The sequence below is a fragment of the Mesocricetus auratus genome, unplaced genomic scaffold (genome assembly GCF_017639785.1).
Source record: "Mesocricetus auratus isolate SY011 unplaced genomic scaffold, BCM_Maur_2.0 Super-Scaffold_100020, whole genome shotgun sequence".
Lineage (NCBI taxonomy): Eukaryota > Metazoa > Chordata > Mammalia > Rodentia > Cricetidae > Mesocricetus > Mesocricetus auratus.
In genome coordinates this window covers 3,389,796-3,412,066 of record NW_024429201.1, presented here as the reverse complement: position 1 = coordinate 3,412,066, position 22,271 = coordinate 3,389,796, and the positions used below count along the sequence as shown (strand labels likewise).

The 22,271-nt window shown below is 43.2% G+C and overlaps 1 protein-coding gene across 1 annotated transcript; it reads right to left on the bottom strand.

Moving 5' to 3' along the window:
• Nucleotides 1-11,063: 11,063 nt before the first annotated feature.
• On the bottom strand, nucleotides 11,064-21,952 carry Isl1 (ISL LIM homeobox 1). Its single transcript, XM_005082776.4, has 6 exons — nucleotides 21,632-21,952; nucleotides 20,563-20,752; nucleotides 17,509-17,768; nucleotides 15,515-15,801; nucleotides 14,133-14,300; nucleotides 11,064-12,248 (listed from the first exon to the last, which is right to left on the bottom strand). The coding sequence occupies exons 1-6, from the start codon at nucleotides 21,657-21,659 to the stop codon at nucleotides 12,132-12,134; spliced, it is 1,050 nt and encodes a 349-aa protein (XP_005082833.1). The 5' UTR covers nucleotides 21,660-21,952; the 3' UTR covers nucleotides 11,064-12,131.
• Nucleotides 21,953-22,271: the final 319 nt, after the last annotated feature.

Below are 22,271 nucleotides of genomic sequence, written 5' to 3'. Positions count from 1 at the left end.
AGACAATTGAAAAGAAAAAGAGCCAAGAGGAAGCATCATCTCTGTCTCAAGGTCTAAGTAAACCTAGAATAACCATGTCACTTAGTTTCCCTTGGCAAGAATCTACCCAACTGCAAGGAGGCCTATATTTGCCGCCAACCCATATTCATGAGAAGGAAGGGGATGGAGAGATGGCACTACCAGTCAAGTCATTGCTGCGGAAGTGTAAGAATCAGAGTTCAGATACACAGCACATCTGTAAAAGCCAGATTGAATCAGCAGGTATCTGCAACCCCAATTCTGGGAATGGAGAAGTTGCAAGAGGCAGGTACCTGTAACTCACTGGCCAGCTTACCTATAATGAGAGACTCTATCTCAAAATATAAGGTGAAGAGTGACATAACACTAACCCCTGGTCTTTATAAACATGCTTACAAATGTCAATGGGTTCCTGCATACACATGTGCTTACACATGAACACACAGACACAGGGGGCAGCTGGTGCACAGCTACCAATATAAATAGCCTTGGATTTCTCAGATTCTCTTCAACTGATTATTCCCTTTCTTTTCATGCTGACATGATTCATCTTGATAGCTAACTTTGCGATCACCTAGGAGACAAACCTTTAGTTTTTGCCTTAGTCATTTTTCTTATTGCTGTGAACAAATTTTAGATAATAAGTAATTTGAGGGAGAAAGGATTTATTCCAGTTGATTGCTCCATTGAGGAATGGAAAGATATGGCTGCAGGAAGGGAAGGAATGTCAGCAGAAGCAAGAGGCTAACTGGTTAAATTACATCTCCACTCAAGAAGCAGAGATTCAACAGGAAGTGGAGTCAGACTGGAAGGCTCCACCCCCTAAAGAGTCCACAACCTTCTGAAACAAAGCTACCAGACCAGGACTAAGTGTTCAATCAAATAAGCCTGGGGGGGCATTTCATATTCAAACTCATCAGTATGTCTTTAAGGATGCTCCCACGGGACTGGAGCAGAAGTGGGAACACTCACCATGAATGTGAAGAGCATCAATTTATGACCTGGAGTCCTGACTGAATACTGAATAAGAGACAAAAGCTCTTCACATATATGTATTTTATAATAAGTGGAACCACAGCATCCATCAGTCTCTGCTTCCTGATTGTGGGTGAAATGTAACTAGCAACCTCCCACTCATGTGACCATGGCTTCCCAACAATGATAGACTATTCCCTCAAATGGGCATAAAGTCTTCCACACATATTGCTTTTATCCAGAATTTTATCACAATAATGTGAAAAGTAAACAGCACACATATCAGTTATAACAACTGCAATCTTCTCACTAAACCATCATGGTCCTTGTCTTATCTTCCTGTCTTCATTCTTTAGTCATCCACATTCTTCTCAAAAGCCAGTGACTTTTCCAAGATTATAACCACCATGTTCAAAACAGTGTTAAGATCCACCTATCTTGTATCAACAGTATTTGATACTGATTGAGTGCTCAAAACTTCCATAACCTTACAAGGCTGGGTTCTAAAAAGACTGAAGTCTCACACACTTTATAAAGACTACTGGGCACTCACATATCTGCCTGTTCCTTCTAGAGTTTCTTACCATGAAGCCTTGAAGTATTCACTATATCACATTACTTTGCCTGTTCATAAGATGGGCTTTCAGATCAATGTTTGATGAAGGAATTAAAAAGTCACAAATATATACATGCATATATGTTCTTGTATACACATATAAGTGTACATTTATATATGTGTATATATGCATATATGTGTACACACACAGATAGATAGATAGATAGATAGATAGATAGATAGATAGATAGATAGATAGATAGATAGATTTATCTTAAAACAAAAAATGAGCTGGGTGTTGGTGGTGCACGCCTTTAATCCCAATACTCGGGAAACAGAGGCAGGCAGATCTCTGTGAGTTGGAGGCCAGTCTGGTCTACAGAGCTAGTTCCAGGACAGCCTCCAAAACAATACAGAGAAACCATGTCTCGAAAAACCAATAAAAACAAAAACAAAACAAAAACCAAGAAACAAAAAACAAAAAACGAGGGGCTGAAAAGATGACTCAGCAGTTGTAAGAATTTTTTGCTGTTCTGGCAGCAGACCCAGATTTGGTTTTCATCACTTACATGACAACAACTCACAGCTATAACTCCAGTTCCATTGGCACCAGTCATGTACATGACATACATACATGCAAACACTCATACATAAAATGAAGACAAATCTTTGTATATTTTATAGAATCTGGTTTTTGTTTGTTGGTTTGTTTTTGTGGAAGGTTCTTGTTTTATACCTCGGGGTGGCCTAGACCTTGCTGTGTATCCCAGGTTAGCCTCTAACTCCCTGCCTTTTGCCTCTTTCATGCTGGATTACAGGAATGCACCACGTGTCCAACCTGAGACCAAAACTCTTTTCAAAATAATCCTCTGATACCATTTTCTTTTTTGACTTTCATCTTCCTACAGGTGGGCACAGAGTTCCAGAAGTTCCAGATATGTATGGTAGCTCCACCAATGGAAATGAAGAAACAGTTGTCGCCTATTAAACCAGAAGTTTTTAAGGCTCACAAAACCAGAAAGGGGTGCAACTCATTTTGCCTTTGCTTGTTTCACAAGCTAACGTTATTTTATCATTAAAAAGTTGTTCCTAATAACACGTGGTGAGTTCTTTTAATGAATTAATAGTATGTATAAATTTTCCTTTTAAATTTATCATACAATTAGGAAACAGAAATGTGACTCTCCCTAACAAAATGGTTTTTTTCCTCAGCATATATGGTGGCCTTGAAATAAATAAATGTTAAGACCTACTCCTTTAAGGGGATAATTGTGGGGGTTTTGTTATTTATTTTGTTTGTTTTTGTTTTGATTTCTTGTTGTTGTTGTTGTTGTTGTTTGTGGTACTCACCCACTATCCCAAGAGCATCTTCCTTGATACCTGCATGTAAAGAATTAGGACATCACTAAAAATGCCCTTAAATAGCATCTGCAACCTAATGCAGCCCTCACCTCACTAGAGTCACCAATGACAACATATTACTTCTTTGATGTGCTACCATCATGGATATGAAAGAAAGATGAGGGACTGATAACTGCACTGAGAAGTAGGTGCAGAGGTCACTGAGAAACAGGCCCTGGAAGTCCTCATGCATAACTGATGACTGTGAAGTGCTTTATGGATAGAGAAGCGCTATGTCATGGCACAAACAACCACTCTGTGCCCTGCTACAAGAGAAACCAACACTTTTCTTAATATTATCTATTTTTTAAAGATCTAAGAGAGTCTTGGTCTGCAGAGTACCTCCAGAAGGTTTAGAACAACCCAAACAACATGGGGAAGGAGCCACATTCATCATTTATATCCTGTAAAGGATGCTGCATTCAACAAAGCTACAGACTGTGCCCCAGAGAAACCTCTAATGACAGCCAAACGGGGCTGCCATCATACACATCACAAATGCATACATTTCTATATCACACTGATTTTGTATAGCATGCCCCTAGTGCTAAAGAAATACAAATAAACAAAACATCATTCAGAAGCCTGTAAATAATTCAGTCGGAACCATCTCCTCTACAAAGGGTTTATAAGCAGCATCTAGCAGCTTTGGTTCCAGATCTCTGTGGGAAGAAGCTGTGTCTTTTGTGTTTTGCCTGTCTGCCTGTATTTTCTTGGAATATTAGTTAATTCGGGATTAGTGTTAAAATTCTAAAAGTTATGGGAAATATTTCCAGAACTTTTTTTTCTTCCATGAACCATCTGTCTCTAAAGTAAATCCTTATTCTATCATTTCATACATTTACTTTCACTTGTGAGCCTAGATAGGATCAAAATTACTTTGTAGATTATTTTGGCCTCCGCGCACTTTCTGTAAAGACACTACTGGTTGAAATCTCTCCAAGACCCTTTTTGCACATGATTCTCAAGGACGTTTTCCATTAACGTTAATGAGACTTACCAATCTCCTCTGATGGCCTCATAGTACTAAAACTCGAGTTTTCAATTGTTCCAATCTGGGAAACAAGGAGGAATTTGCCCATGTACAAAATTCAAGAATGACTAGTGAGTTTGAAGTTGTATAAAACAAATAAGAATATATGATAATCTTTAAAATACCAAATACAATTTGACACAAAACCAGAATTCTTAATATCAAGCTCCAAAATATTCTCAAGTATTACAAAGCAAAAATAGTCATTCCAGAATTTTCTAAGAAGTTTTACTCTATAGACATTGATAATCCATATGTTCAACCCCTAATCTTCATAACTATCAGCACTTGATTTTCAGTGGAAGCCAATTACCATATTTTACAAATAAAGTCATTACAATTGTTTTGTGAATTAAAATTTAAGTGTTAGTTAAGCCGCTTGGCCACTTTCCTTCAAGTGTTTCTTTGTAGGAAAGCAATCTCCCATGACCAAAATTCTTAGCCCACTGAAATAAAAGGTTACATTACTCTGGGCTACATGCAACATTTTTATTAAAATGACAGTTTGGTCCCTGAGCCCAAAAGTTTTTTTCTTATTAATTTTCAAAAAGACATTGTTTTGAAAAATGTGTACCCTTTTATTTTTTTAACAAATAAAACATGTCACCTTCTTATTTTGCAATACTTTCACCAGAAATCAGATATAGGTTTGCTTTTGTTAAACATATTTCAGAGTAAACTTCTTTATTTAAAATGTTAACAGTTTTCCAGTGACTAATTGTTAATATCTTTCAAACAAACATGCTTCTGCTGTTTTAACTGCTACATGGGCAATAATTTTAACAAAAGAATAACATTTAACTCAGTTGAGAATGATCTTTAAATCATCAAAGTAGCTACAGACTCGAACCTGCACAAGTACTACTTTGCAAAACTGTGCTCTCCATTGAACAAAGACATTTTCTGATGTGTGTTAGAGATATCTATGGGAAGGATGATAAAACATACTGAAAACCAAGAGTTAAAAAAGACTATTAGTAAAAATTGAAATCCTCCTCAGCTCCTAAAACTGAATTCCCTCCAAGTTTTACCTTATCATATTCAGTGGCCTGCCTACTATTATCTCCATATACCTGCTAAGTTTAACAAGTTTCAAGCAACACATTGTATTTGTGACAGGTTTTTCTAAACAATCACCTTTCCCCATGAGAAAAAGAGCCATGGGGCCCTAACTGCCCCTGGGGTTGTTTTGTGGAGAAAGAAGGGGCATTGACTTTTAAACCACCCTGCTGAAGCTGGTGCTTTTCATGTTAACTGAATTTTGCCCTACTCTATCTTGTTTCACAGTGGTACACTGTCCTTGTACAGAGGGCAGAGAAAATGGTTGGCATTTGCTGTCTCCCCACCCCCAAAACAGGAAGGAGGTGGTGCTTGCCTGCACTGCCCTTAGCAGTAATCCAGTTACCTCACCTATATTTATGATTGGTTTCCAGACAACAACCATATGATCAATCTCTCCCTTCCTCCCTCCCCTCCCCTCTCTCCCCCTCCTTCTCTCCCTCCCACCTCTCTCTCTCTCTCTCTCTCTCTCTCTCTCTCTCTCTCTCTCTCTCTCTCTCTCCTTTTCTTCCTTTATTGCTTTCCCTCTTCCTCTCCCCCATCCTCCATCCTCCCACCACTTCCCCCATTGATCCCCCTCCCTTCCTCCCTCATCAAGAATAGAGAATAGAAAAAGGCAACTAGAATCCATTCTACTCTTTTTGAAACAAGAAAACAAATCCAGAGGGAATGAGTAAAATGATAATTAGCTTAATCACATTCAATTAATTTGAAATGCAAGCCACAGAATGTTTATTAATCCTCAAGACTGGTTGTTACAAGGCATCCTAAGATTAGACCCTCGGGTTCCCTTGTTCCAGCACCAGCATCTCTGTGGTGGAAGTCAGTGAAGGAAGATCAAGATTTCCATGGTTTGCCCACTGAAGTGGTCATGAAAACACTCACAAGTCATTTGTGCTAGCAGTGCAGAAAGAGCATCAGGCAAGCAGGGACACCCTGTCCAAGATGGTGACACATTCTTCTGGATACATTTTGAAAGGAAAGAAGAGCAGCTTATTATTGAACTAAATGTTTTTATTGATCGCCCTTGAGTCAGCGCCCACTGACCCTGCAAACCATAAACGGCTATAGCACAGAATTGTCATTTCCAGGCAGCTAGCAAAGATACTGGATTCTCACACTGCTTTCTCCCACAGTCCCTCGGATCCTCCGTCTCCTGGGTGTAGGGAAACAAGGAAAAGAAGGAGGCTGGGTTTCCCCAGGGCTCTAACCAGGCGACCGAGAGGCGCAGGGCACTCACAGGCATGTGGCACAGCTGCCCAGGGTGGGGACCCGCTTAGTCTAGAGCTGGACGACACCCCCGCCCAGCGCTGGTGGCACAAAGAAGCCGCGACATAGGGCCGCAAAGACAAATGAATGTTTTGCAGCATTCTCCATTAAACAATAAAGCAAGCTGTAAAGCCTCAGGTGCTGTGTTTGCTGTGCGGTCTGCGCAGCAAGGTGGCTCCGAGCCCCGGGAGCCGAGTGCAGTGGGCCAGGGAGCGCCTCTTCGGCTGATCCCAGGGAAAGATAAGGAGCCGCCGAGCCACCAGCTCTGTCTAGACTCGCGACCTCACAAGTCAAGCGCCTTGTTTGGATTAGCCCTCCAGATCTGCCAACCTGATCAACTCCTGAAAGGGAAGGGCCCAGAAACACCCCCCTTTTCCTCTTCTGGGCTATGACGACTGTCGCTCCTTTAAGGGATCAAGGGCCGACTTGCCTGTGGGAGTGGTGGGGCTGGTTAGACGAGTGTGAGGAACCCCCCCCACACACCAGCACTCCACACAACTGGCCGGTCCCCCAGCACACAGGAAACACACCCGTGGGAAGATAGTCAGAACTGCATGCAGAAATAAGTCAATTCCACAAATTACATCACGCAAAAAAAAAATGACCGCGAACTTTATGATCAATAAAATCTAAAAGGATTCCAGTCAAGAAATAGGTAACACTCTAAGCTAAGTGGGAGCACCAGACTCTACAAAAAAGGGGTGTCAGTGTGTCTTCTTGCCATGCCTGATCAACAGCAGTCACTACACACAACTGTCTGGCACAATTGGGTGCCCCCTTTCTGGAAAAAAAAAAAGAACAATATTTTCTTTTTATAGACCATTTATACCTACTTCACGTGTTGGCAGAGCTATAAACATTATAATTTTGCTTTTTATTTTATTTTATTTGCAGGAACAAGAAGTCTTAAGTGGTGTTCCAAGAAGAGGCTGTACTCGTGAAGGCTCAGAAACTGACTTGTCCGAGCCAATGTCCGAAGCGTCATAAAATTAAAGGATGTGTTTGTAACAATGCTCACAACAACCGCCCCTCCCCCCTCCTCGGATGCCTGTGAACCAGCTTCTCTGTCTACACTTCAGAAGTCTCTGGAGAGGTGTGGAAAGACCCTCCATCATGCTTGGGACATTGTAAGCTGTGAAGTTTACGTTTGTGGCGCCTGGGCTCAAACAGCCGTTCAGTGGCTTGCTTGGTTATCAAGAAAACAACAATCAGGAAAGATGAGGAAACAGATTCTCTGGCAGCGCCCTGACTTAAGGACTTTGAGTTTGAAAACACCAAGTCACAGTGTACGCATGTCAGTGCTTTTATTACAAATTTGTAACAAGAATGGAAGGTTTGGAACCATTTTTCTAAATAACTTTTTTTAAGGCAGAGAACTACTTGGCCTTCCAACACATCCAAAGAAAATCTGAAGAAAATCTGACTTGCTTTTGTTGTTAGTTAGCAGGGGGGGGGGGAGTTGAATCAATAGAACTCAAATAGCCTAATTTGGATTATAAATCTCCTTGACAAAAGTTAACTAAACTGAACTTTACAAATAAGAAAATAAACACTTCTATTTAGTTTACTTATGTTAGGGATGAGATTGAAAATCCAAGTGGCTGTGTGTCATATAAACAACTATTTGGGGAGGAGTGAAATGAATTAAAAACCTTTTCACTTCATTTTCTTAGGGGGAAAAAATTTTAACTAGTAGGCATCAGAAAATTTCCACATCAATGACCAATTTTGTTTGTATCTTTTAAGTGCAAAGCATTAAGGAAAGACACCGTATTTCTAAGGCAGTTTGAACATACATTGTCATTTTGGCTGGCAGTCAAAGGGATTAAGAAGGATCAGAAGCGAGGTCAACAAATAGAGTTTAACAAGCTGATGGGGCAAATAGCAAGAGAGCATCACAAAGTTGGCCCTTGAATGCTGAATGCCAAGAAAAGTCCACGGGCAACTGAGAAACACACACACACACACATGCAGAATGGTAAATACCCAGAAGTGTTATTGCAACTGAGAGGGGGGGTCTTCAAATATGATTCTAATTTAAAAGAAAACTTTTTTAATGTTAAGAAACATTGATCCTTTGATGAAAGGGGAAGAAAGAGAAAGAGTAAATTAGATAGGTTACTGTTCTGAAGAAACTGTATGGGGTAATGATCTCATCTTCCAGAGTCTAGGAGCCAATATGAATCCCCTGATTTAAGAGGAGCATCCTAGATGTTTTCACTTGCATCAAATAAAAGCTTTCAGAAGCTAGAGGAAATGAGTCATAATATCCAGAATGAAGGACTCAGAGTAACAAGGGAGTGGGGGACACAGACAACAGCAAATAAGAGGGGTTTTATTAGAAGAAGGGAGCTCAAATTGGGTCCTCAGAGGTATGCAGAGGAAGGGAGGAAGGGAACAAGGGTGAGTGGCAAACAAGAAGACATGTTGGCTACTCATTTTGTAGAGCACATTCTAAGGAGGCTAGAAGGGGCAGACATGTCTTTCTCATCAATAATACCAGAACTGGGACCATCAATCCATTCTCAGCCATCGGACAACAATCCTCTTGATTCTAGCAAGTGAAATCAAAATGATTCATCACTCTCTCCTAAATAACTTAAGTTTGAGCTATGGACTCACAACAACACAACACACAGAAAGACACACACACACACACACACACACACACACCTTTAATCTCAGAAATCAGCGCCCAGAGGATGAAAGATAACAGAGATGTGTGTCTTGCCCCGGTCCTCCCATTTTATGAACCTAAACAACCTAAATAAAGTTGATGCTGTTCATGTTTCTGTCTTAAAGCACTTGAGTCCACCAAAGGTGGTGGGAAAGGGACTTCAGTGATCCTTTACATCTCACCCGGGCTTGCATAATCACGTAACTTTCAAGCTTAACTCTACATTCACATTGTACCTGCCACCCTTGAGCATGCTCATTTGATAGCTTTTCTAGGTACAAGTGAGAAAAAGGGAAACCAAATGGTGGATGAATCAATACAGCAGTCAAGAAACTGTGGTGATTAGAGATTAGAGACCGAGCCAGGAAACGAAAGACAGAGAGAAAGGGAGAGGAGAGACAGAGAGAGAGAGAGAGAGAGAGAGAGAGAGAGAGAGAGAGAGAGAGAGAGAGAGAGAGAGAGGTGATGTAGAGAGCCCTTCATGGAAGACTCTTATGAGATAAGACAGAACTCTTGTTTTTCCTAGCAAACAACTACAAGCCATTATTACTGCCCCGCCAAATTATTACCCCTCTGTCAAGAATTAGACACCACAATCAAAGTAATCAGGGGCATGTCTAATGCACTGTAACATTTCAATGCAAAGTTTGTTTTCTTTCTTCCCTCTTGGTAGAGCCTGTAATTAACCCGTTATGTAGAACGATACCAAACAAAAGCCTAATTGAGGTTCCCTTCCCGACTTGCTCAGGTTTGGAGAGGGTGAAAGCAAACTCGAGAGCTGCGGGCCTCCGGCATGGCTCAGGGTCTCCAGCCCAGCCTCCAGCCTCAGTCCTGCTCTGAGTCAGGGGCTGCAGAGGGTAAGGCGCCACACTACACACGGTTAAGGGTACTTAGCTTTCATATTTATTAAGTTGTCAGATACTGAAAATGGCATTACACTCGCGCATACAAATGAATCTAGTTTCCAGAGTCAAAGAAAGATCCTGGCATGGGGAATGGGGATGGGATCGGGAGAGAATAGCGTTGTCCTGACCCGAAGGGAACAAGAGGCCAATTTGAGGCAGGGCCTTGTGTACACACGTGGGCTCTCTCTCATGCAGGTGAACCTTTGCTAAATGCGGCGTGGGTGGCAGTGTCTGACCCAAAGCGCTTGTCCCCAACCCCCACCCCGGGATTAAGACCACAGTCCGTAGGGAGCCGGTGAAGGGAAGAGCCAGGTCGCTCACTCAAAAAAAAAAAAAAAAAAAGGCGGTTCCCAAACGGTACGCTTTCCGCGTTTCTCCTGAGCCAGTCACCCTTCTCAAGGGCTTGAAATTAGAGATGGGAGGGGAGGGGGTGGGGGTGGGGAAGTGGAAGAGGTAAAAAAATTCAGACACCTACAGTTCTGAGGAATGCTGAGAGAAGCCTTCCTGTCCTCTCTCAGACTTTCCTTCCTTCTGCGCAAAAGAAGTGGCATTTCTCAATCAGCCACCACCAGTCTACCTTGGCCATCCTCCACTGACTAGGCAGAAAGCCTACAGCAAATGTGTATGTTTGAAATATGGGCAATATCGGTGATCCTAAGATGAGACTTTGCTATAAAGCACTTGATGCTAAGAAAATAAAATAGTGATTCCAATCAAAACCTATTCGAGGAAACCTTCTACCCTTGAGGATGGATGAAGGGGCGAGGGTAGAGGGAAAAGAAAGGAACGCGGTGGGGGTGGGGGAGAGAAAACAGCATCTCGTTTTCAGAAAACCTGTAACATTATCACAGCTGAGAGCTAAAGGGCTTCTCCCAACCAACTTTGATCCAACTATTGAAATCGAAACTTGCAAACCCGACCTGAACTACTTGCAATACAATATCACAGTTACTGTACTGTATGTCATTTTAACCCAAGTCACATGCAACCCTTCATTTCAAACATGTTAAAGACTTGCTAATAAACATATAAAAGAGGGACCCTGAATCATTGCATTTATTTATTTATCTATGCCAAACGTTTATTAGTGAAATAGTCCTGAAGATATAATTCTACATATGGCGCTTTGATTTCACATAATATTTAAGAAAAAAGACAAAACACATAAAATTAGACATATAATTCAAAGACCACGGTACAACCTTTATCTTTTTTTTTACTTCAGCAAACAAAAAATGTCAAATGACATGAAAAGTGGCAAGTCTCCTGACAATAAATAATAAATTACTTTATAATTTTTGCAATGCAAGAGCAAACAAAAAAAGTTTCCTTTTTTCCTCTTTATTTCCAGAAAGAGCGAAAACAGTCATTTTTAACCAATAACTATACACATCTTTGGGGGGAAAGTTCTTGGACAGACACAAGTCAAACACAATCCCGAGACGCTTGTGGCAAAATAGAGGTAACCTTGTTGCAATGCTTTGTAAGTTGGTTTTCAAATCTGAATTCAAAAACCTTTAAAGTCGCTTCAGACTTCTTGATAGAGGATGGATCTCAAAAAATTTTTTTTAAAAATTAAAAAAGGAAAGAAATAAAGAAAAAGAAAGGGAAAATAGGAGAAAAGGCAAAAGTAATAGAGAAACCGGCTACAGGGCATGCTAGAGAGACCCAGAATTTCAATTAACCCCTTGTCAACATCAACTAAAAGCATAGCAAACCAACCCAACGTAGCTCCGCCTTCCTGAAAGTACTCTTTCAGCCACTGAGGCCAGTTTCTTCAGCTCTGTGCTGGAGCTCCTGTTTGGCAAGGCAATGACCAATATAGAAACAGCACCATTCAGAATAGGGTGGACTAGAAAATTTTCTATTTCTGCTTTTCCTCTAGATGTGCAGTGAAATGAAAATGCTTTTTTTTTGAGATCCTTGAATATAAATCCTCTACGTTTTAAAAACGTCTTTTATTATTATTCTTTTTCAGTACTCCTAAGGTCATTTGAATAGCATATGTTGGGCTTGGGGTTTTGTTTGTTTTTTAATTCTAGTAAAATCCCATGATTGTCTTCACAGTGTTGCTACCATATCACCTTGTCATTAAAACAGACTTCGTGCACTTCATGGAGCGTTCGTTTCTTGATTCAGTTTTCTTTGACTGGGTCGTTAAATACTTTTATTTCGGAGTTCAACATAACTTCCCACTTTCTCCAACAGGGAAAAGAAATAGATCTGAATGAACAGTCCTCATGCCTCAATAGGACTGGCTACCATGCTGTTGGGTGTATCTGGGAGCTGAGAGGACATCGATGCCACTTCACTGCCAGTGGAATTAGAGCCTGGTCCTCCTTCTGAAAAATTGACCTGCATGGAAGGTTGAGAAGTGAATAAAGGAGGCTTCAGTAGTGTCCATCAGAAATATAAAAGTGTTATACTGTGCATGCACATGCAGGTTCCTGTAAATAGACAGGTACATCAACAAAGATATCCGTGTCTATAATGGAACTTTAACAGGCTTAAAGGAGGCCTATGAGAAGCACTTGAAATCCTCTCACTTTCTCCATCTTTCTAAAGATCTCTCTTTGAACTCAAGCTGAATTCCCAACATTATGTCATATTAAATTATTTAAGAGCAAATGTGTTTCCCACTGTAAAGTGGCATCACAACTCTCCCACGAAGGCTCAAAATAAAATTAGCCTGCTGGCTACATGTAGCCCTGGGAGTAGGAAAGTTCTCTAGACATCAAAGCCTTTATTTTTCAGTGTGGCTGGAGATTCAGTGAGGCTCCCTGGAACAATGATTAACTCTTTAGAGGTCTCACAGTGTAGTCCTGTTGCCCCCCTCCCCTTTGCATGAGGGGACCCATAAACTATGCCTCATCACCTTATAGACATTTGGTACTCACTTCTCTGCAACCCCCCCTCCCAAGCTGCCTCAGATTCCACTCTACTGCTCTCTCACCTGACACTCAAGTTTCAGGAGGTACCAAATCTTGTTTGTCTTGAAGCCTCTCTCTACTGTCTGATCTATTATTCAAAATTTGCCCAGACAATGCTGCATAGGGACAGCTTATTTTATTTAAAATAAAATTTCCACTCTAGTTCCAGAGTTTATCTCCTTTTTTCCTCCTCTCTGTCTATTAAACCTTCTCCCTTGAGAGGTCAAGGGACTTCTCAAACTTGTCTGCTTACTAGACTGGCCCATTTATTTACTGGCACAGCCTGGAACCAAACCCTTTTAACCACTTGCCTCTGGCCAATCACCCTTATAACTGTTGACAAGAGAAAGCAAATGCCCTCAGGGCACAGACTTGTGGGGGGGAACACAACGAAAAAAACCTATCCTCAACTGACCATTAGCTTTGTTTCTAAAGAAAGGGGTGTCTTAGGATGCAGCTTCCTGTTCAATAAAACAGGATCTATGGGACTCATTATATTTTAAGGGGAGAAAAAAACCTGAAGTATTTATGCCATACTGAAAAGGTTATAGTTTTAACATTTTTGTGTATCTTAACCTTTTATATGCAAAAATGAATTAATTGTCTTCTTTTGGTGGGTGTGTAAAACAATAAGTTGCTAAGACAGATTTCCACAAGTTAAATATATATTGTCTCTGACAATGCTCATGTTCCTTTTGGTATGTAATTTTATCCTATCGAAACTCATTTATTTAAAAATGTTTAAGAAGTCCTGTGGATTAGATTAGAATATCCTTTGAAAGAAACATGGCAACAGTAAACATCAACCAATATATTTGAATAAACATTGTATTTATTGACATGTATGAAAATCTTGTGCTGCTTATGGATAACATCGTTCTATATTATTACATTGAATGTATAACAACCTGCGTTTACTTTTACTTGAACCTATCACTAGATGCAGGTAGAACAATAAACTTACTGATTGCTGATCCAAATGCCAAGGTGTGTGATATTGCCACTATTTGTACCTCTGCACACATAACTACTTAGGCACCACTAAGTTCATCCCACAAGACATGGCTCATTTGTAGGAACACCCCCCATATACTTATATTCTGCTGTCTCATTTTTAAACAAAGATTCACCAGAGAGCTACTTTCTTTGTAAGTGCTTCCCTCTTTGGCCACCATTCCTCCTTGCTTTCTCTCCAACACTGGCACAGGGAGCACCCTCCCCCAGCTGATCTGTCAGTGTGTGACTTTTAAATCAGAATCTCCATTCTGTTGGGAATTCAGCCTCTCTCAGTTTGGGAGTTGACACTTACCAGTTGCTGAAAAGCCGGCTGATCTATGTCACTCTGCAAGGCGAAGTCGCTCAGTACTTTCCAGGGCGGTTGGTAACTTTGCACCTCTACTGGGTTAGCCTGTAAACCACCATCATGTCTCTCCGGACTAGCAGCCACCATGGGAGTTCCTGTCATCCCTTGGATGTTCTGTGAATAACGCCCCCCCCATCGCCACGTTAATGAGCAAACTGCCTCCCTCCATTGTCTGCATGGGTTAAACAAATATGCCCAAGTATTATCTTATCTATATAGTGGCCCAGTATTGACACAGTTAATCTGCTGCACCTATGGATATTAGTTAGAGTTCAGTTTTATTTTTCTGCTTCTGTGTGCTGAATTATTAGACTGACTGGGATCTTACTAAAACAATTCGACTACAATTATCATTTTTCCCTTTACTTTCACAACTTATCCACCAACCCCTCCTGTCTGCCTTTATAGGTCACAGCCTCCCAGAAGTAGAAAGCTGAGGTCCAGCCAGGCCTCCACCAGACTTCTGACACTAGTTTTCTAGGTAGTTTGGGCTAGATGAAGATTTTCTCCAAGTACTCTTCCTTGCAGAGCCAGACCCCACTCCCAAGGCTTTTGAGGGTGGCTGCTTCTGCTCATTTATGCACTGAGTACCCTTGCTCCATCCTGGCCTGCCTGCCAAGTTTAATGACAACAGATTTTATGGCATTTAAAAATAGGGTTGGAGTAGTAAAAAGGGAGAAATGAGAAAGAAACGCTTAAGCTTACGTTAAGCAAGGGGTGGGGGAGAAAGGGGAGTCCTGCCCAAAATATTAGTGCCAAAGGTTGGAAGGAAGCTTTGGGCCCCACCTGGTGTAGTGGATCATCTGCATGGGAGTCTTGAAGGATTCCCACATCTGCATCAAGAACAGTGGCAGGCCTCTCCTTGTGTTGGGATGGGACCAGAATTGCTGGCCTGCTGGTAAGCCCATTAAATCATGTTCTAGATCAACCCCCAAAGTGTTGTCCTTTACAGTCCTGGCAATGCTAAAGACCCCAGTGCTGGTAAAACCTGAGCTAAGACCTCAATGCCACCTATACCGGGAGGGAATCACTAGGTCCTTTTGGTTCTATGTGCAGTTGATGTGAATACCATGGGCTGCTTTTGGAACCAGCAATGGACTGGGGCGCTGCTCAGACCTGTGCAGTTTCTAACCAGCCAGTTTTCAGCCCTCAGCAGCCCATGTACTCTACAGCTGAGTTTAGGTGGAGGTGAGAGGATGTCCTTTGTCTGGGCTGCTGGTTTGTGCTCCGCTGGGTACCAATCCATCAGTTTATGCATACCGGCCCGATCTTCTAAGTTGCCCTACCACCCCGCCTCCACCCCTTGCTTGGCCTCCAGGGCTACTCACAGTTTTGTCGTTGGGCTGCTGCTGTTGGAGCTGCTTCATCATGATGCTGCGCTTCTTGTCCTTGCACCTCTTGTTTTGAAACCAGACTCGGATCACTCGGGGGCTGAGGCCGGTCATCTCCACTAGTTGCTCCTTCATGAGCGCATCTGGCCGAGGGTTGGCGGCGTAGCAAGTCCGCAAGGTGTGCAGCTGCTTCTCGTTGAGCACAGTCCGCACGCGGGTGGTCTTCTCAGGCTGCTTGTGGACGTGAGGCCGCAGGGCTGGCTGCCTAGCGGAGATGGGCTCGGCTATGGGGCAAAGGAGCTTTGTGAGCACGCCATCAGCCCTCTCCACTCCCCACCCCAGCTCGAGCTCAGCACACCGCGAAGAAGCTCTGAAGGAGGGTAAGGAGGGAAAAAGAAATCTCGCTCCTTCATCTATAGAGGACAATGCAGACTTGATGGGGGAAGGGAAAGATGCAGCCCCTGCTCTACTTGTGTCCCCTACAGAATTAGCCAAAGGAAGCCCGGTGGGTGGTGTCACTACCCGCATCAGAGACATCTTTTTAAACCAGTACATTCCCTCCCTTTTCCTCATAACCAGAAAGACACAGATTATCCCGACTACCCCCACATCCAGTCTCGGCTTTTCCTTTTGGGTAAAAACCATAGTGGGTACCTGAAAATAAAATGCAGAACACCCCAGTGACAACCGGAGACACTACAAGGCTGGATGTCTGCCACCGAAAGTCAGATAATTCTGCCAGAAAGCCTTGAACTTTGATTTCATGGGATAGTCATACTCAGAAGCTAAACAATTTTTTCCTGTATTCTGGCTATTCAAATGTGCCTGCCTTTCTTAGTATTAAATTGGCGTGGGATGTTCCTGAGAGCAGCATATGAAAACGGAAACTGTTGAACTCTCTAGGCTTGAGATAAATGACTGCTGGAGAATGTCCGTCCTTCGCCTCCCAGGATTTCGGCCTCTTCTGCTTCTCTGCTTAAGAAATCTCCCAAGACAGAATTCTCAGAGCAGCCTGAAAGGGGTGACTGGGGGTTGGGGGAGAGTTGTCATTTCTTCACCTCTAGTATTTAGTAGGGGTCAATGACTTAGTACTAAATGCGAGGGAGGGAGCTCTGCCTCGGACTGGACTGGAAGGCAGGTAGGAAACAAAGTCCTGCTGTCTCACTGCCTAGGCTCTAGCCAACCTTTATATTTCCACTTTCCTTTGTGGGCAATTGGTCCTCTGATGTAGATGGTACAAACCCACACCTTCTAGGACCCCATGGGATCAGGCCCAACACCTATGGGGTCAATTCAGAGCTACAGCTACAGGCTTGGAGGTGAAATTCTCACCAAATCACATAGAATGGATGGCTTAAAGAGGCAGGCTCCTTTTAAAAGGCAATTACTGCAGATTAGGCTGTTGACAGTTTTAAGTTACAGCCTTGTGCAGTACTGCAGTTGCCGACACTGTATCTTTTAGGGATCTGCTTTCTGACAAAAGCATAAAAATAAAATGTAAAAACCCTTTGGATTGGAGAGTAAATCTCACGGAGGGAAAGAAGAAGGCAGGGAAGCTAAAAGCCTTGGGGCTGCTTAAGCTTCCTTCCCGGGGCTAGGGAGGAAACTCCTGGAGACCCAGGACTCCACCCCTTTAATTAGGCAGCAGCTAGGAGAAAACCTGGCAGAGAGCTGAAGCCCATTTTCAGTAAGCCATGGGTTGGAGGCCAAAGTAAAGCTGACAGTACTGTTTGGGCTTGTGTATACATGTGTGCACAAGTGGGGTATGCCGTGTACCCATAGATAGACAGACATGTAGATGTGTAGATGCGTGCTTGTACGTTCAAGGTAGACGAGAGTGTGTGGACTTGCTGGAAAGAGGTAGAGCACATGTTGTTTATTGCAGGCCACTTTCAGAACCACCCTGTGGCCCCCAGGTTATAGGAAGGGAGGGTTTTGACATAGCCCCACCAGTCTTTTCCCAGCTAGGTTCCCTGAGGGTTGAGAAGTACCTGCCATTTGCAGGGGCCGCGCAGGATGCAAGGGACTGAGAGGGTCTCCAGCTCCCAGGCTGGCTCTCTCCACCACATCGTGATCCGCGCGGCAGAAAAGCCCATCCTCCCGCAGCGCGAATTCGTCTCCCGGGATGAGCTGCCTGCTGCAGGCTACACAGCGGAAACACTCGATGTGGTACACCTTGGAGCGGGCACGCATCACGAAGTCGTTCTTGCTGAAGCCAATGCTGCATTTGGCGCATTTGATCCCATACAACCTGCATGGACCGGCCCCGGCATGGGAAGAAAGGCACAGAGAAAGAGGGTGACTTTGGGCAGGCACTGGCCCTAGGTGGCCAGCAAACCAGGCCATAAGTCCTGACCTGCCCTGGGGGGAATATCAGTAGTAGTAAAGTTGGACTAAGTATAGAAACAATCTCTCTTCACCTCTCTCTCCCTCCCTTCCTCCCTCTCTTTTCCTCCCCTCTTCCTTCCCCCCTTTAACGCCCTCTATTTGACAAGAGGAACCTTTATGGGAACCTCCATGTCTGTCTCAATTCGTACCTCTTAGTTCAGACAGGCAACTCAGGGAAAATTTATTGGGGCATTCTAAACCTGGAGGTGGGCTCTGGTAACCAGTCCCAGGGTTTTTCTTGCAAATTCTAGCTAGGAGGAATACAGGGGACATTGATGGCTAGTAGCCAAAAGCTATCCCCCCCCCAATTTTTACTACTAAAACCATTTCTGAAATTGCAACAACATAAAACGTTGGGTTGGGGACTGTCACCCCTACTCCAACTATGGACACACAATTACAGATCAGAATAACAAAACGAAGATTTAGAGGGTTTCCAAATTCCTATTGCCAAAGCCTTCCAGTATTTATCCAACTAAAGATTTTCCACAGGCCACACGTTAATGGAACGCTCCCTCTCCATTCTTCCTCTTTTATTTTAAAACAAAACAAAATGAAACGAAAAACAGCTTCTGTTCCCTCAGTCAGTTTTTCTTAGGTTCCCGAAGAATCGACCTCTATTTCGGCTAACCTGAGAGCCAAGGCTAGCATGACAAATGAAAAAACAAACAACCAACCAATGAAACAAACAAACAACAAACCTCACTTCTAAGATCTTCCTCCTTGCTAACCTTTCCTTACCACCCCTCAGTCTCTATAGGTTCTCTCCATCTACTGTTGCATTGCCTGGTTCCCACTTACCTATCAGTTATTACTACATAGAGAGTCGAAGAGATAGGACGGTATTCACACAAAGGAGGGGGGCATATTGTTCCCTCAAGGGGAGAGCTTAAAGTCAAAATGGTCATGTCACCCTGCTTTTACAACTACAGAACCTCCAAGGGGGTTATGCATGAGTGTGAGTGTTCCCTTATGGAAACACACACACACACACACACACACACACACACACACACACGAAAGAGAGAGAGAGAGAGAGAGAGAGAGAGAGAGAGAGAGAGAGAGAGAGAGAGAGGAGACTAACTGGAGAAAAGTAAAAGCAATTGAGTTGCAATCGAATCTGCAAATAGACACATCTAGAATTAGACAGATTTATGTACAACTGAGCATAACAGCGTCTCCTGAGGAGTAAGGAGTAAGGATGCTTTGAGGGTCGAAGTGGGCTCTCGCTCTCTCCAGAATCCTGAGTGTACAGTCCAGTGAAGTAAACAATGAAGACGGCTTATTTGACTAGAAGGCAGATTTGAAATTTTTTTCTGTCTGCCTCTCCAATGCAAGGGCACCCATTTTATAGGATGAAGACTTATTTTGCCTGCACCCAAACCATTCACCAAATCCCTCCCCTTTCCTGCATCCCACTTCCTCCCACTCTCCTCAAAGTACTAAAACCAAAGGAAAAAAGCAAACAAAACCCTCCCTCCCGAGGACTGACATGGCTTAGTTTTATCTATCAAGTTGTATACCCTCCACTCTGAGATTAAAATAAAAACAAAAAAACAAAACCGGGCATTGTGGGAGCAGAAGAAAAAAGCGGTGACCATATTTGAAATCATAACTAAACTGTAATGAAACTTCCCAAGCTGCAAAGCCCCTTACAGCCAAGGAAGGCCACTCGCTTGTGAGAAACCACTTCCGAATTTAAAAGCGGCTGTATTTCTGCTATCAAGGCCGTAACAGTGAAGCTGAGGAAGGACTCACTATCTTGCTTTGTGTTAGAACCAACACTGTTTCCTTTAGAAATTCTCCTGGCTTTCCAAGGTACAGAGTGGAATTTCTGATGTAGACACACAGGTCAGAGGAAACTTGGAAACAGCAAAACCATGCAAGGAAAGCAAGTCCAGCTTCTCTGTGGGTTTGGTCTTGTCCCGTGGGGTGAGTGCCTCATTTTATCAGTTACTAGATTTTAATGTGAGAAAGGAAGCTGTTCAATTACCTAAATATACCAATTGTTCACAGACAGATGATGGGCAATTTGATCTGCTCTGTCTAATTCATCAGCCCAGATAAGATAAGAAAGAAAAGACAGTTAGATATCACCAAAGGGTTAATATTTAAAAAGATTAAATTTCCGGTCCTCTTTTCCTCTTTTGTAAGGAATATTTTAGTTGGTTTTCTACCAAGGAGGACTCATTCAGAAAGTAAAAGAGTTTAGTGGTTGTACTTGTTTTTCAAAAACCCTTTACTGAAACATTTGTCTGTTTCACGGCACCTCCAAAGACTGTCCTAAGTCAGCAATAAAGCAGAGAAGAGCAAATCAGCTGCTAATCTATAGAACGCAAATAGATTTTTTAAAGTTTTAAAACCTAAACTTATTGGCCTTAATTTTGTTGGTGTTCTCGGAAGAAAAGTATAAAAAAAGTAAAGTAATTTCCTCATCAAAAAATTACAAGAGTCATTAACAAACCCTAACAACAAAATTTATGAAAGCTACAGTGACCGCTCCCCACCCCCAGAGAACAACAGTTTAATTTTGAAACACTTTTGCACACTGAACCCTCTAAAGCAAAACGCCCCAAAAGAAAGACAAAGCCACATAAAATAATAAACAAGGAGAGACACGGAAATCTCTGAAAAATAACGACGTGAAAATGGCATACCTGATATAATCTCTTTTACAGTAGGTTTTTCCATCCCTAACAAAGCAAGTACAGCTCTCGTCCAAATACTGATTACACTCCGCACATTTCAAACATGCCGCATGCCATTCCAAATCCGGAGAAACCCTCAGAATATACTGATCGTGAATTTGATTGCCGCAACCAACACATAGGGAAATCAGACGTTTTTCTGAAATGAAAATAAATACATGATTGACTAACCGTTTACTTCCTACAGAGATAAACACACTTTTAGTGTCGTTCTCTTATAGGGCGTACTCTGGAAGAATTTTTTCTTTCCTTTTTTTTTTCTTAAAGAGTATTGCACTTTGGGATGGTAATTGGAGTGTGCCATCAAAACCTTGACTCGCTTTTTTAAAAAAGGGAGGTGGAATACATATAAAATGCAGATTTGAATAGTCTACATTTGTAAGCTTAGCACGCAATCAAACCCGCTCATTTTGTGTTTTCTCCCCTCCTCCCTCTTTGCTATAATCATTAGGCAAGATTATGGATAAGTCAAGTCAAAGAAAAGGTTTTGACTAGAAGCGTTAAACCAACGCTGGGATGTCTATATTTTCCGTGAAGCACGTACTTCAATAGCACAAGGGATGGATATTGTTAGAAGAGTAGACATCAATACAGTTGTCACTCGCTCTCTTTTGCAAGTCTAATGCTAATTCATATCTGCCGGTGTGGTTTGTGCAGGCAGACCTTTGCTACATAATAACCTTCTCCAAGAACTCCAGATTCCGGAGAAGAAAATCACCGCTAGACATCAGGCGGCTAGAGTTTGGGAGGGCATCCAGGCAGATTCAAACACAAGGTATGCTCAGTTTCCCGAAGATCGGAATCCGCATCAAACATGCAAGCGTGGCGACGGGGGGGGGGGGGGGAGGATAAAAACACAGAAAACAAAACAATAACATCAAAAAAAAAAAGAATCACCATTTCTTCCGTTTCTCCAGGCAGTGACTACAAATCCAAAGAGGCCTGGCACCAGTGCCCGAGAGAGAACCCCCGCACCACAACAGCACAACGAGCCCCGCAAGGTAAAACAACCTCTTACTTTTTGGTGGATCGCCCATGTCTCCCATATCTGTAAGAGGGAGTAATGTCCACAGTGAAATGGTGGTTGGACAGTTGGAGAACAGCCCACAGAGAGGATGCTGGTGCTGTGGCTAGGTGGGAAACAGTGGCCCCCGGGGTTGCCAAGGCTGAGGGAGCCGCTGACCCGCTGCGCCGCGCCCTTGCCGATCCGGGAGTCCGATTTAAGGCGGCGGAGTTGGCGGAGCAGAGGCGCTGCGGCGGCGGCGGACTCGAGCGGCTCCGGGCACCTCTCTTCCTTATCTCTTACTCAAACTTCTCAGCTCCAACTCAGCTCCATCGCCATTGGTCTGACGCAGTGCGCGGGGACGTCAGGCGAGCGGCTCGCCCATTGGCTGCGGGGCGCGCGGCGCAGCTGTTCTGATTATCATATTTCAGCCCCGGCGTCGCCGAGCGCCACTGCCCGCTCTGCGAGCCCGCGGGAGAGGATTAGACCTCCCGAGGCCACGTCGCTCCCCAGGCTCCGGGTGGCCCTAGCCCGGGGCCTCCTCCTCCTCCTTGTCCTACGCCCCTTACCCGCTTCTTCCCGGCCGCGCCGCGTCCTGTCATGCAGCTCCTGAGCCCCGCGCTCCCCGGGTCCCCGCGATCCGCTGGCTGCGCTG